The sequence below is a fragment of the Oncorhynchus kisutch genome, linkage group LG1, assembly GCF_002021735.2.
Source record: "Oncorhynchus kisutch isolate 150728-3 linkage group LG1, Okis_V2, whole genome shotgun sequence".
Classification (NCBI taxonomy): domain Eukaryota; kingdom Metazoa; phylum Chordata; class Actinopteri; order Salmoniformes; family Salmonidae; genus Oncorhynchus; species Oncorhynchus kisutch.
Window position 1 is genome coordinate 47,406,219 of NC_034174.2, and position 15,427 is coordinate 47,421,645.

The 15,427-nt window shown below is 43.6% G+C and overlaps 1 protein-coding gene across 2 annotated transcripts; it reads left to right on the forward strand.

Moving 5' to 3' along the window:
- The first annotated feature begins 1,959 nt into the window (after positions 1-1,959).
- LOC109892565 (hyaluronidase-2-like) lies at positions 1,960-15,408 on the forward strand. Of its 2 annotated transcripts, none has more exons than XM_020485198.2 (4): positions 1,960-2,148; positions 6,464-7,433; positions 12,837-12,926; positions 13,189-15,408. In XM_020485198.2, the coding sequence occupies exons 2-4, from the start codon at positions 6,480-6,482 to the stop codon at positions 13,579-13,581; spliced, it is 1,437 nt and encodes a 478-aa protein (XP_020340787.1). In that variant the 5' UTR covers positions 1,960-2,148; positions 6,464-6,479; the 3' UTR covers positions 13,582-15,408. The 2 variants fall into 2 exon arrangements, with proteins under 2 accessions (XP_020340787.1, XP_020340778.1); XM_020485189.2 differs by lacking the exon at positions 1,960-2,148 and adding an exon at positions 2,851-3,159.
- The last annotated feature ends 19 nt before the right edge of the window (positions 15,409-15,427 follow it).

Consider the following 15,427-nt stretch of genomic DNA (forward strand, 5'->3'; position numbering starts at 1 on the left):
AGCAAAATAAATAAATTAATTAAAATTAAATACAGTGGGTAGACCAGACAGGAGATCATTACAGTAGTCAGAATGGCTTTGCACTTCTTTAATTATCCAATTAAAAACTGTTTTGAAGAAGGTGGTGGGGATATGATCAAAAAGGCAGGTAGAAGGTTTAAGTTGTGATATCACTTTCCTGAGCATGTCTGTGTCAACCAGAGAAAATAACTCATGTCCATTTCCCCTGGAGGACATTTTTCTTTCAGTTCAGGGAAAGAAGAAGTACTTCTAGAATCACACTTCTGAGAAGGGAATCATATTTTCTTTCTTTCTGGCTGTCAGATAGCGAGCCACTCCCTTCAGAATGTTTTGTAGTTGTCATTCCACTGACTTTTGTGTCATGTTGCATTTAGTGAATTACCATGACACATTTTGTGGGTGGGACTGGAGCCAACCGAACTGTAAACGAATGTAAACACATCAGGAAATGCAAGGATATTAAAGCAAACGAAAGCCAAAGAAAGACAAGGAGCCATTTGGAAAGACAAGGATTCAAGGAGCCATTTTCCTCTACCTCAATCTCTTATGTCCTCACAGGGCTGTGGTGTTATGGGGATATAGAGCCAGTTGGTCAAAGGTCAAATTCCCCGCACAGGACAGATGGACAGGAGTCTTTGAACTGGCCCCATCTCGTCTCAGTTTACTTCTTCAGGTGTGGAATTCAAAACTATTACCTTTTGCCAAAGTGGAATGCAAACTGTTGATTGGAGACATCCAGAGGCTCTTCCCAGTTCTATAATGTTAAATATGGTGATGGCAGAGAAAGGGATAATTACTAGCATCACCAGCAGTGAACGTCTGTAACAAGGCAGTCTTGACTCCAGTCGTTCTAAATGTATCCATAGAAACTAACTAGAATATGGTGTGATGTCTAGTAGTGCAAGACTACTACAAAGGTACTGCTAAAACCCACATAAAGTTCAGACTGAACAACCTGTTGAAGATCTGAACTTGATGATAATTAACATAGTTAATACCTTGAGTAGTACCCTATTTTTACCGTAACCCATCTCACCCCCACTAACTGGCACTAATGATTATTCGCAGGCTGGCTTTGACCTATGGCCTAGGAACTGTTGCTTATGCCCAGCGTATAAAAGCAGCTTTTGTTTCTGCCTACAGTATATAGGGACACACTGAGGACAGGGTCTATCACTCAATGAGAAAGTGACTATTATATAGGGCTCAACACATTGCAGCACAAAGTGGCAATGTTCCTACCATAGAGGCCGTATGTGTCAACAGTTACCCAAAATACCCAACACAAAGAACAGAATGCACATACATGATCATTTGAATGTACTTTCCACAAAATGTCTACTGCTGATAAAAATGAAAACAATTTTCTGCTGCCGAATACCCTTCATGCTAGCCCAAAATGTTATTTGTGTGTGTGTGTGTGTGTGTGTGTGTGTGTGTGTGGACCTCAGACGTACCCTTCCCCCGACGGGTCAGACTGAACTCTATACCCAGATCTAGACAATAGCTGGACAATGGGAGATGCTTGGGGTCGTCCTGCAGTCAGCTGATCAGTGACAAAAACAAAGAAAACCCCTGGCTTCAAAGCTAAACTCTATAATGCACAAACACACACAAACAGGATTTTTGTAGGGTTTGTGCCTTTGAGGATTGTCTTGTAATAATTTGTCTTGTAAAATAAGTAGCTCTATGCTTCATAGAATTTATGCCTAGTCCAATACCTAGTCCAACAACCTGTCAGTCTACTCATAAAGGAAGGGAAAAATCGGAATTTACTTGTGAGCGTGAGAGGAAAGGAAGTGCCTCTTGGTTTGTTTGAGCCCCTGGTGAGAGTGGTATATTTTATTGAATTCATGAGCCTGGGGTCAGGTTGTCAGGGTTATGGGGGAGGGACAGAGGTGGGGTCTGCCAAAGGTTGAAATAAGATGTAAGGCTGTTTTTTCTAACAGAGAGAGAGAGAGAGGCATTGCACCTCTGCCTGACCTACTGGCCCATTCAAAGGACTTTCAACGCAGGGGGACCCAAGACACTTAAGCCAATGTTATAAGGGGGAGAGCAACTGGTCTATACTACACATCCAGACCTCTTCGGTAGATTTCAGAGGAAAAGGACTGTAGCCTCTGTTGGGTAAGTGGGAGACAGATTCATTCATCAACTGATTACAGGGTCACATATTTGTAGCATATTTGTAGTTTCCCAATCTATGTTTTTTTGAATCCGCCAGGTGAGTCAGCACAGAGTCAGTGGTTCCAACTCTTTCAGGAACAGCAGCTATGTCCACAGCAAACTCAAAGGCAGCTGACATCCTACTTTCTAGGGGTTGAACCGTGGATGAAAGGATGTCGTTACACAGCTGTACGCTTTATTGCAGCAAGCTTTATTGCAGTTTCCTGAAAAGTTGGAACGGGTAGCTATGATCACATAGCTTTTCAGTTCCCTCCCAGAACATTATCAGTAAGGCCTACAATATTGTGATTGAATTATAACACACACACAGACTAACAAGGCATCTACCGCCAATAATGTTTATATGCTCGTTTAGAGTGGACATCCACACTACTGTAATGTGATGCTGGTATTATTAGGCCAGCTAGTAGTCGTTGTACAGTAGTTCAGCTCAAGCAGTGCCAGTAATATCCCTTCCTCAGCGAAATTGGAAGACTAAACCACTATTGAAATTTAAGGGGTGTAATCGGAAGCAAATATCAAACCAAAAACGCCACAGAAAGACATTAGTATTGCTTTAACATACACATTTCACCCCCCATTCATTAGACCACTGACATAGATGTTTTATTGATCAGTAAGACAAAGTAGCCTAAACATTGACGTCAATTTCGAAACGTATCGCCCATTTCCCGTAGAATAGAACGAGCAGTGCTGAACTCGTAGCACCTCGGAATACTTTATCTACTTGGAAGTTGGAACTGTGCTCAATGCCGAACATTTAGTGACGTAGGCCACATAGGATTTTGCACGAAATATAATATGTTGTCAGCAAGAAAACTGCTGGAACATTTCCATCAGAATGATATGTTTACCAGGAACTCGGCAGAGTCGTCTATCTCGTTTTTTGTTTGAAACCACACGAGTGGAATAAACCGGTGTCCTGGGACCTGAGAGAGTCGAGTGCTACAGGTCAGAATCACTTGGTCAACTAAGTATGGCTACATTTCGAGCGAGTAGTGTGATATTATTGCCCAGTTCGTAAACTGTATCATACACTGTAACGTTATATTGTGTTTGGCTACAATGTAGTAATACGTAAACGCAGGACTGTGAAACTAGCTCTTGCTAACTTTTGTCGGCGTTTACCGCTACAACGTGTGCTCGAATGCGTTTGTGGTAAATGTCGTATTCATATAACGTTAACGTTAATTACTTCACAAGCGTATTCGTTTAATGATAATTATTCAGACAAATCACATTGTGGTTAACTGGCGAGCTGGTTTGGTTTTACATTTGAGTGTATTGTTCTATTCGAATCGTGTCAAAGGCAGCAGACATTGACACCAAAAACTTGAATTGCATTCAGTTCTACGTCGGCAGAAATGAGCGTTTGGATCATAAAAGTTTCCTCTCGCGACCTCTAGGCCTACAAGACAGTGTTGAATACAATTATATTTTTGACTTTACCGGTTTTCCATGTGGCTGGGTTTTTTCAGGTAGGAACGTGAGACAATATAGCCATATGAAAGTATAATTACCAACTTTTCAAAGAGTTTGTAGTGCATTCAGAGTACGATCACCGGAATCATGCTCACAAGACAAAAAAAAGCATGCATACATGCCAATAAAATGGTTATGTGCATGCTTCATCTGATAGAAATCTGAGCACACTAAAGGCACTTAAACGTTTATTTAATTATACTTTCCTGTGTGTATATATTGTCTTACATTCCTACCTGCAAAAGGGCCAACCGCACTGGACAACCGGCATGGTAAGTTTAAAATGTAATTTTATCAACCATTTTGGCTTGTAGGAGGCAATTTTCCAAACAAATGTACGGAATTAATCTGACTGTGAACCAGAGGTATCAGTCTGATTGCCAGGCAAGGTCAAATGCAGTCATCAGTATTTGTCTACATGGACATGGACAGAAATAAGATATATCATATCCCCGTGCATTGTCAGTCAGTTTTGTGTCTGTCTCTTTGCCTATGTGTTTATTTGAGTCATTTTACTGTAGACCTACTAGGGCTGCCCCCCCCCAAATAACAAATATTGTTGGACTGAAAGTCGTCTATAATTAAATATATTTTTAACGTGTATTTTTCCATATAGACACAACCTATGTGTTTCAATAAAATAAATGATATGCATTGAGCTTGTCTGATGCTTTAAGATTACCATTTGATGAATAAGACCAATTCCTTAAGAGGGTGCCAGAGATCCAGAAAACCTAAATAAAAAAACTTAACCTGACCCAACCTCCTCCTGGCTTTTGCAGACTGCCATTACTCTCCTGAAGTTGCTGATGATAGGCTACATGAGGCGGCAACCTTTTTCGTGAAACAGTTTAATTGAATTTGTAATAACATCTCCATATCATTGTAATGTGGTTCATCAAAATTCTATCTAAATGAAAATGATACTAACCTAAAAAGGTACTTCCATTGCCAACTATGGAAAAATAGCCTAAATAAAGCCAACAAATAAATAAATCATTGCAGCCTGCAGGTAGAAAAAATATATATACTAAAAATAAATATCCTATACATCACATTGGCTACACATGGCCTGTCTGCAGCATACCTGAAACATTGTATTAATTTGGGTCAGGCATGATACTTGTGCTAGCAAACTTGAAACATTGTATAAAATATTCTGGGCCCTCAGTTTCCAGCGGCAGTGAGCTTGTGACAGACAAAGCTGTAGGCTATTTTCACAAAGGATAAGAATCAGTGCTTGACTTGGGCAGGAGCTAACCGGAGCTGAGTACCGGCACCGCAAATTTTCTCCTGCTTGAGCTCCTGTTCCTCTTATTAGCTCAAAAGTATTGTAGAGCTCATACAATCTAAGTATAAACAGTACCAGTACCCAAAATGACAACTGGAACCTATTTCAGTCCAAGTCCAGCACTGATGAGAAGTAATCAGGTAGACCTATTTTATGATGTTTCCATTGGATCAGAGCATTACATTTATCCCTTTCACGGTTAGAACCAAAAATCTCAAATTTGGACTCATCAGATTAAAGGACAGATTTCCATCGGTCTAATCTCCATTGCTCGTGTCTCTTGACCCAAGCAAGTCTCTTCTTCTAATTGGTGTCCTTTAGTAGTGGTTTCTATGCAGCAATTTGACCATGAAGGCCTGATTCATGTAGTCTCCTCTGAACAGTTAATGTGGAGATGTCTGAACTCTGAAGCATCTATTTAGGCTGCAATTTCTGAGGCTGGTAACTAATGAACTTGTCCTCTGCAGCAGAGGTAACTCTGGGTCTTCTTTTCCTGTGGCGGTCCTCATGAGAGCCAGTTTCATCATAGTGCTTGGTGGTTTTTGCGACTGCACTTGAAGAAATGTTCAAAATTTGAAATGTTCAGGATTGACTGACCTTCATGTCTTAAAGTAATGATGGACTGTTGTTTCTCTTTGCTTATTTGAGCTGTTCTTGCCATAATATGGACTTGGATATTTTACCAAATAGTGCTACCTACTGTATACCCCCCTACCCTGTCATAACACAACTGATTGGCTCAAACGCATGAAGGAAAAAATGCCACAAATTAACAAGTCACACCGGTTAATTGAAATGCATTCCAGGTGACTACCTCATGAAGCTGGTTGAGAGAATTCCAAGTGCGCAAAACTGTCAAAGGCAAAGGGTTGCTACTTTGAAGAAGTCTTTATACCCTGTCGAAACTCTTTGTTTTGATTTCCATATGTGTTATTTCATAGTTTTGATGTCTTCACTATTATTCTACAATGTAGAAAGTAGTAAAAATAAAAACACTTGAATGAGTAGATGTGTCCAGACCTTTGACTGGTACTGTGTGTATATATATATATATATTTGTTACTGCTCGACTAAAACAATCTTGGTCGACCAACAGCCTAACGACTAATTGGGGTCAGCCCTAAGGCTTACATTTACCTTTAATCAATCAATGTTAGTAGAGTACCAAAATGTAATTTTAAATGTCCCTCTATCTTACATGTATACCCTGTCATGTTGGATGGTAATTTCCAGTATATGTGTGTGAAAGATTTGCTGTCGATAACACACCCACTCTTGCTCAAGGGTAATTATTACACAACAGTGAGAAATAGTTTTTGTGAGGGCACCTAAGAGACCGTATACAGTAACTAAACATACCCTTTCATTCAACAATAGCTTACTTTGGATCAAGGCCAAATTTATATAGTCTATACAGAGAAACTAACTGGAGAGACTGATTCCGTTGGCTGTGTTTTTAAAGATCTGCATTGTCTCTTCCAGGGCAGAGAAGGTGGTCATGGGGTTAGCGCTTCACACTCTCCTGGCCCTGACTGGCCAGCTTCCCTGGCTGCTGCTCCTGGCTCTGCTCGTTCCCAGGAATGTCCTCCGAGCTGAAGAGCTGAAGCCCACTAGATGGCCTCTGTTCTCCCAGAAGCCTTTGCTCCTCGCCTGGAATGCCCCAACGGAGGACTGTGGCCCCCGGCACGGTGTGCATTTCCCGCTGGAGCAGTTCCAGATCGTAGCTTCACCCAACGAGGGCTTCGTCAGACAGAACCTCACCATCTTCTATAAGGATCGGTTAGGGCTGTACCCGTATTACGAGCGTGACGGCACCGTGGTGAACGGTGGAATCCCTCAGGCCGCCAGTCTCACGCAGCACCAGGAGAAGATGCCCGAAGGTGTGCACAAATACATACGCGAACCAAACGCCAAAGGCCTCGCCGTAATTGATTGGGAGGAGTGGCGTCCGCTGTGGATCCGCAACTGGGACGTCAAGAACGTGTACCGGGACCAATCCCGGAAACTAGTGGCCAAGAAAAACCCGGAATGGCCCCCGGAGCGAGTGGGGAAAGTGGCTCAACAGGAGTTTGAGCTGTCGGCCCGAAAGTTCATGCTGGAGACCCTCAGGCTGGCCAAGAGCCTGCGGCCTAACCAACTGTGGGGGTTCTACCTGTTCCCAGACTGCTACAACCACGACTACCGGAGCGGCCTGAAGAACTACACAGGCCGCTGCCCTGATGTGGATGTGGCCCGTAATGACCAGCTCACCTGGCTGTGGACTGAGAGCACGGCTCTGTTCCCTTCCGTCTACATGGGCACGGTGCTGCGCTCCACCACGTTTGGGCGCCAGTTTGTCCGGAACCGGGTGAAGGAGGGGATGCGGCTGGCTTCGGCGGGCGACGGGGTTGCACGGCCCGTCTTCGTCTACACCCGGCCTACGTATGCCAATGAGCTGACTCCGCTGACTGAGGTGAGGGCCGACGTCGTCTAATTCTGTACCTATAGATATTAGGCTACTCACCACAACAGTAGCTTGTGCTGTGCAGAAACCTGATATCACTGTTATTGTTATTCCAGTAAGATGTCAGCCAGACGCACAGTAGCTTTTGACATTCTCAGCGGACTGTTACTATAGCTGCTTTTCTCAGTTTATTCTTAAGTGGGTTTTATGGCGGACTACAACCCAAAAAGGTATATTGCCGCAACCAACTGGACAGGTTGAAAACAAAAACGAGGTACAAAGAAAATCCATATGTGATAGTTTCCCTAACTTAATCCACCCCCCAAAAAATAGTACATTGACATAAACAAAACTCCCACTTCTTCCTTCTTTCAAATCTCCATATCTTCCTTTTCGGGTTCTAGGGCCTGAGAGGGTGGTATGGCTTGTGCCAATATTCCATGGAACTCCACCGCATCCACAATATCTACCTACCTGGACCTTCTCTCCACCTTGGCAGTGCCATTAATACCATAGCTATAAAGGCCACAAAATCCACCTTCTTAACCTTTAAAATATCTGGGTCCTGTTGGTGAAAGGCAACCCCTGCAGCCTGCATTGAAGGCCTATCCACCACCATGGACTCTTCAGGAGCACCATTCAAACCCTCAACCATTAACAGCTGCTGCATATGAAATGCTCTGGACAGCCCTGCATTTGGACACCTCATTCTCTTTTACCCTTGTCAGGCAATCGAAATATGTAGCTTCATGGTTCCCACCACAATTGCAACATGTCACATTTTCCTCACTTTTAAAAAGCACGATATGATATTTTCCACAACTTGGACATTTCAGGCTTCTCCCTTCTGCAAAAACTTGAAACATGTCCAAAAGCTTTACAATGATCACACTGCATTGGTCTTGGGATAAATACTCTGACTGGCTGTAGTTTGTATATCCCAACTGCAGGGAAAAACTCCATATAATGTAACTGCCATATAGACTGTTCATTTTTTCACCATTCACCACATGATTCATCTGACGTGCATCAAGCACTGTTCCGAAGGGACACTTCCAACTTATCAAATCGGGTGAGGCGCAACAAACGTTCCTTTCTGATCCGCAGAAGCACAAAAAATCAAAACAAGCCTGAACCTCACAGCCTTCACTTTACCCATCACTCTCTCCACCAGTTTGGATAGCTCAAATGGTTTCTTCAAGATTGGTACTGTGCTCAACTGCTCATCATTAACAAACCGTGCTCCTACAAGATACGAAGGGACATTCTCATCACTGTACATTACTTTGCTCCGTTTTCCATTCTTTTGGACAATACTCCAATTCTCCTTGATTTTACCGCCGTTGGATTCAGAATCCACTTCATCGTCCACTTCCGCCATCTTTTTCCAGCCTGTTCGAGTCCGGCTTTCTTCGTCAATAAAAAGATGCACTTAAAAGCCACCCTTAGCATCTCTGGTCTTCTGCACCCCAATGCATTTTCTTAGTTTAGTGAGGGTGTGTGTGTGTGTGTGTGTGTGTGTGTGTGCGTGTGTGACTGCATGGCTGCGTTTACACAATTCTGATATTTTTTTCACTAATTGGTCTTGACCAATCAGATCAGCTCCGAAAAAGATTGGATGTGGAAAGATCAGATGTGATTGGTCAAAATACCAATTAGTGAAAAAAATATCAGAATTGTGTAAACTCAGCCATGCAGTCTTTTCTCTGTATATATCAATGATGTTGCTCTTCCTGCAGGCGATTCCCTGATCCACCTCTACGCAGACGACACCATTCTGTATACTTCTCGCCCTTCCTTGGACACTGTGCTATCTAACCTCCAAATGAGCTTCAATGCCATACAACACTCCTTCCGTGGCCTCCAACTGCTCTTAAACGCTAGTAAAACCAAATGCATACTTTTCAACCGTTCGCTGCCTGCACCCGCACGCCCGACTAGCATCACCACCCTGGATGGTTCCGACCTAGAATATGTGGACATCTATAAGTACCTAGGTGTCTGGCTAGACTGCAAACTCTCCTTCCAGACTCATATCAAACATCTCCAATCCAAAATCAAATCTAGAGTCGGCTTTCTATTTCGCAACAAAGCCTCCTTCACTCACGCCGTAAAACTTACCCTAGTAAAACTGACTATCCTACCGATCCTTGATTTCGGCTATGTCATCTGCAAAATAGCTTCCAATACTCTACTCAGCAAACTGGATGCAGTTTATCACAGTGCCATCCGTTTTGTTACTAAAGCACCTTATACCACCCACCACTGCGACCTGTATGCTCTAGTCGGCTGGCCCTCGCTACATGTTCGTCGCCAGACCCACTGGCTCCAGGTCATCTACAAGACTATGCTAGGTAAAGCTCCAACTTATCTCAGTTCACTGGTCACGATGGCAACACCCACCCGTAGCACGCGCTCCAGCAGGTGTATCTCACTGATCATCCCTAAAGCCAAAACCTCATTTGGCCTCCTTTCCTTCCAGTTCTCTGCTGCCTGCGACTGGAACGAATTGCAAAAAGACTTTTATCTCCCTCACCAACTTTAAACATCTGCTATCTGAGCAGCTAACCGATCGCTGCAGCTGTACATAGTCCATCGGTATATAGCCCACCCAATTTACCTACCTCATCCCCATACTGTTTTTATTTTATTTACTTTTCTGCTCTTTTGCACACCAGTATCTCTACCTGCACATGTTCATCTGATCATTTATCACTCCAGTGTTAATCTGCTAAATTGCAATTATTCACTCCTATGGCCTATTTATTGCCTACCTCCTCATGCCTTTTGCACACAATGTATATAGATCATTTTTTTCCTACTATGTTATTGACTTGTTTATTGTTTACTCCATGTGTAACTCTGTGTTGTCTGTTCACACTGCTATGCTTTATCTTGGCCAGGTCGCAGTTGCAAATGAGCACTTGTTCTCAACTAGCCTACCTGGTTAAATAAAGGTGAAATAAAAAGTGTGTGGGGGGGGGGGGGGAGAATAGGGCTGCCTGTGTAGATGCAGCCAATCACGTTTCCACAAGAGCATCAGTGTGCGGTCTTTCTGAGCGATGTGGATAATCACAGACCGGTTCCTTCTGGTCTTGCAAAGCACTGTGTTACTCTTGACAGGGCCTAAAAATCTAACGATCCATCATCAAAATGCTCTCCGGTTTTTAAACAGGGTTGATGAGAGGAGCCTCCCTGTGAGATGTCAAGACCACATACAGTGTTAAAGGCTTTATACCCTGTCGAAACGTTGGTTATAAAATGACTGCATCTGCGCTCCTAGAATGTGCCGCTCTCCTTTTTTCTCTTTTTAAAAAAAAAAATATTTTTTTAAAGCCCATGGCTTACATAATATGTCAGGTGCTAAATATAGAACTCACACACTCGTGTCCAGCAACAGAGTCGCCTGTGTTTCCCCAGAAACCTACATATGTCTGTCTGTCTGCGGTTTCTACACCAAATATCATTACCCATCGCCAACTTTCCAATAACACACACGTGCAGATAGCGGGTGTGCGTGCACATAGCGGCGCACAAAATACTGTCTCAAGCAACTGATTATTACCCAAACTAGAGTCACAAATTAATTGATAGGCTTCTAGACTTTTATAGTTGTTAGCTGTTATACTGTACATGTAAACAGAACTGAAAAATTACTGGTAGCAGGATTATACACAGTGTACAAAACATTAATAACACCTTCCTAATATTGAGTTGCATTGTTTTTTGCCCTCAGAACAGCCTCAATTCGTCAGGCATGGACTCAACAAGGTGTCAAGCACTCCACAGGGATGCTGGCCCATGTTGACTCCAACGCTTCCCACAGTTGTGTCAAGTTGGCTGGATGTCCTTGGAGTAGTGGACCATTCTTGATACACACAGGAAACTGTTGAGCGTGAAAAACCCAGCAGCGTTGCAGTTCATGACACACTCAAACCGTTGCCCCATGCACCTACTACAATACCCCGTTCAAAGGCGGTTACATCTTTTGTCTTGCCCATTCACCCTCTGAATGGCACACATACACAGTCCATGTCTCAATTGTCTCAAGGCTTAAAAATCCTTCAACTACACTGATTTGAAGGGGATTTAACAAGTGACATAAGGGATCATAGCTTTCACCTGGTCAGTCTGTCATGCTCCTAATGTTTTGTACACTGTGTATATATTGTATATACATGTAAACAGGAGTAATAGTGACCAGTAGCAGGATACATAGATACTAATGGCAATCGATGAACAACAGCGTAGTGGTAGTAATAAATCAAATCAATAATATTTTTAGCTGCAGCAGCGTAGGTATGAGGGGAGAGCAGTAGTTGTTCGCCATTCAACAGTGTTATGGCCAGGAGATGGAAGCTGTTTAGGAGTCTGTTGGTCTGAGCCTTGATGCACCGGTACCGCCTGCCGGGCTATGGAGAACAGTCCATGTCTCAGGTGGCTGGAGTCTTTTGGCAATTTTTGTGTCTGGTGGTGGTGTTTGAGAGGTTGGTACTAGTGTGTATATCTGACTGGATGAATGGGGTGCTGTCAGGCAGCCGGGGCGTCAGTGTTTACTTTCCCACTGGACCACTCTTCACACAGACACACTGGATGGGAGACGGACCGAGACGTTTTTTTTTGCGTGTCGGAATATTCTGAATGAATGAGGCGTCATGGTTAGCCTACAGGCCTATCGACTCCATGCTTAATTTCTTCGTTAGAGTGTGTCTGAACTGACGACTCCATGATATAATTGCCCTAGATCTCTCCATGTTGAACGAGTGTGTCGGCGCAAAAGAATGTGTGTGGGAGAGTGACGCATCGGGTGTCTGTGTTTTAAATCAGGGTGTCTTGAGAATAGATTGGATGATTCAGAATGTCGAGTATAATGGGAATGCGTCTCATATGGCACCCTATTCCTTAGATAGTGCGCTACTATTGACCAGAGCTCTTTTTTTTATTTAACTAGGCAAGTCCGTTAAGAACAAATACTTATTTACAATGACTACCTTGTCAGCTCGGGATTCGCTCCAGCAACCTTTCGGTTACTGGCCCAAATCTCTAACCACTAGGCTACCTGCCGACCAGCTCTATGGGTCAAAAGTAGTGCACTTTGAAGGGAACAGGAGTGCCATTTGGGACGCAGACGTGAACTGTAAAGGGCGTGGGCGAGCTCAGCTGGTCAGTGTTAACTAAATGATGACATGTTCCTGTTCATAGAGGGCAGATTGTGTGTGTTTCAGATTGATTACGTTCAACGTCATAGTGGTCAGCCACTGACTGAACTACAAATCACCTTACGTTATGAATGACCACTCTTTTATGATTTGTAGATCCGTCAGTCTGTGGTCGCTGGCTGCAATGTAGTCGATCTCAAACGTGGCCAGTGTGTTCATAATGTGCTGCCGGACTGTGTGTGTGTTTCTACAGACAGACCTGGTGTCCACCATTGGGGAGAGTGTAGCCCTGGGAGCAGCTGGGGTCATCGTCTGGGGAGATCATACCTACGCCAGCAGCAAAGTGAGTGTTCTCCTTCAAGAGCTATTTTGATCACGAATAGATTATCCAGGTTTTGTTGCAAAACGTTTTCTGTTCGGAGTCAACGATTTCCATTGTAAAACATTTTGCAACAGACAACGGAATCTGACTAATGAATAACACCCCTGGTGTTCCCCTCTGGAACAACTATATCCTGTCCGTCTATTCACAATTTAAATGTTAACATGTGTTTGTCCATTCTGAGTCTGCACCCGTGTTTCACTCTCTCGCTCTCCTCCCTCAGGCCAGCTGCTCCAGTCTGAATGACTACCTACGCGGTCCGCTTGGACGGTACCTGCTTAACGTCTCTACGGCAGCAGAATTGTGCAGCCAGCAGCTGTGCACCTCCCATGGCCGCTGCCTCCGCACGCTCTCAGACACTGACGCCTACCTGCACCTCAACCCCCTCACCCACAGCATCAGCGTCCAGGGGGACAGGCTGAAGGTGACAGGTCAGCTAGATCAGGGGGAGCTGGTTAGGTACAGGCAACACTTCCAGTGCCAGTGCTACAGCGGGTACAAGGGCGAGGGCTGTGCCCAGAGAGAGCTGGGGAAGAGTGCTGCCGCCCCTGTCTGGGGAGTCTGGTCTGTGCTGACCCTGTTGCTCCCTCTGGGGCTTCTCACTCTGCTCCACTGAGGGAGGCGAGTAGGAGCTGACTACGTGCAATATGGGGGGAAACAACCACGCCTTGGTCCTGGCCTCTGCTGGGCCTCGGGGATTCCTGGTAGGGGATGGGCTCTAGCTGCTCTGTGGGACTGATCCATATGGAGAAGAGGACATGGGAGTGTCATCTGTCAACAGGGTGAAGGAGGGGACTGAAGATGCTCCTCAGTATCCTTCAGTTACCCACGCAAGCTAAAGGGACAGCATGTGAAGTGGGAAAACAATAGGCCTTCTATTTTTGACTTGATGTTTTTATTGTGAGTGCTGTGAGGTAGAAAGGAAGGTCTATGCTGGACTGGTCTATCCCTCCCTTCACCAGAGCTGGAAGACATCTAGAGCTAGCAGCCAGAACTAGAACTAAGATGTCTGTAATGTGTATGAATGGTGACCTCAGCTGTATATTGAGTGTGTCTGTGTGACGTGTTTCATTTAGAGGTTGTAAGGTTACTACGGGCGGCAGGTATCCTAAAGGTTTCTAGATCGACTCCCCGAACTAGGTAAAGGTGAAAGGTTCAAATCCGTCTATCTGCCCCTGAACAAGGCAGTTAACCAACTGTTCCTAGGCTGTCATTGAAAATAAGAATTTGTTCTTAACTGACTTGCCTAGTTAAATAAACAAATTATAAAAACTAGTAAGGATACTACTAGTAAGGTTACGACTAGTGAGACTAGTTTGTTAGAATGTTCCTCTCTCCCGCCTTATGTGGAACTGAGGGAATTGAGAAACCTCAACAGAAACTAACGCACCACACAACAAGAATGCTACTTTTCGACGGAGACTGTTCCACTGTGAAGCTTTTGTCCAAAGAGACCGGCGCTGTGCTTGGATAGTCCTACCTCTCTCGGCTAGACGGCTATACCTTCACCCAGCTCTGATCTAGCAGAACTGCAGATAGGACAAGTAAAAACAGAATCTTTAAAAAAAAGTTTATATTTTTGTAACAATCTCTTTTTCTACGGCCTTATTTTTTTAAAGTCTAATGTTGTGTTGGAAAATAACTGGAATATTTGGAACTGACCCTTGAATATTCATGAGCTTCAGTGAGGCTTAGCATTGTGGCAAAGAATTCCTTTAATCTATATAGCTGTCTTTCTGTGTCACACGCACTGCTTTTGCAACATTTTAATCACATTAGCAAGAAAGACTAATCTAATTATTTTAAATTCATATTTTTAGCCAACCTGTTCTTTGACATTTGAACAGACATCGGCACAGATGACACGGTATGCCAGTGTGAAGTGCCTTTTCGAAAAGTGTGTTTGGCCTATCATGTTTGTCATCCTTATTCTGGTGCCTCTACCATCTATCTTTTGTAGATGTTATTTGAGGGTCTGTGAGGATTGCAAACCAAAACTGAAAGCACTGTTTTACTCATTTTGCCATTTGTTTCTACTCTATTCTTCCTTCTGTTGCCTGAAACCAAAATTCCTTCGAAAATGGCTCTGGCCTCTCGTGCGTGGTTTTTATCTAGAAGGAATACAGCTTTTGTCAATTTACTTTTTTGTAACAGGTTTAGGATAACTTACACAGCAGGTTAGGAGAATTAAGTGGGTTTGCTGAAATGCACAAAAAATACTTTGACATCAATTTCACAAGCTGTATCCCATCTAGACATGAACCCCTGGGTGCTTTTTCAGGGGACCACAGTCAGACCTCCAGGGGGCTCTGTGTTGGTCATCTTCACTGCTCTTATTTATGTCCCAAACATGCTTCTCATTTACTGTCACATGTGGATTGGATGTAATTAGTAGTTATTTACATTAAACTTGAAATATAAAAAGGTTCTCAATGAATTTGAATGTATGCTGTTCTGTCATT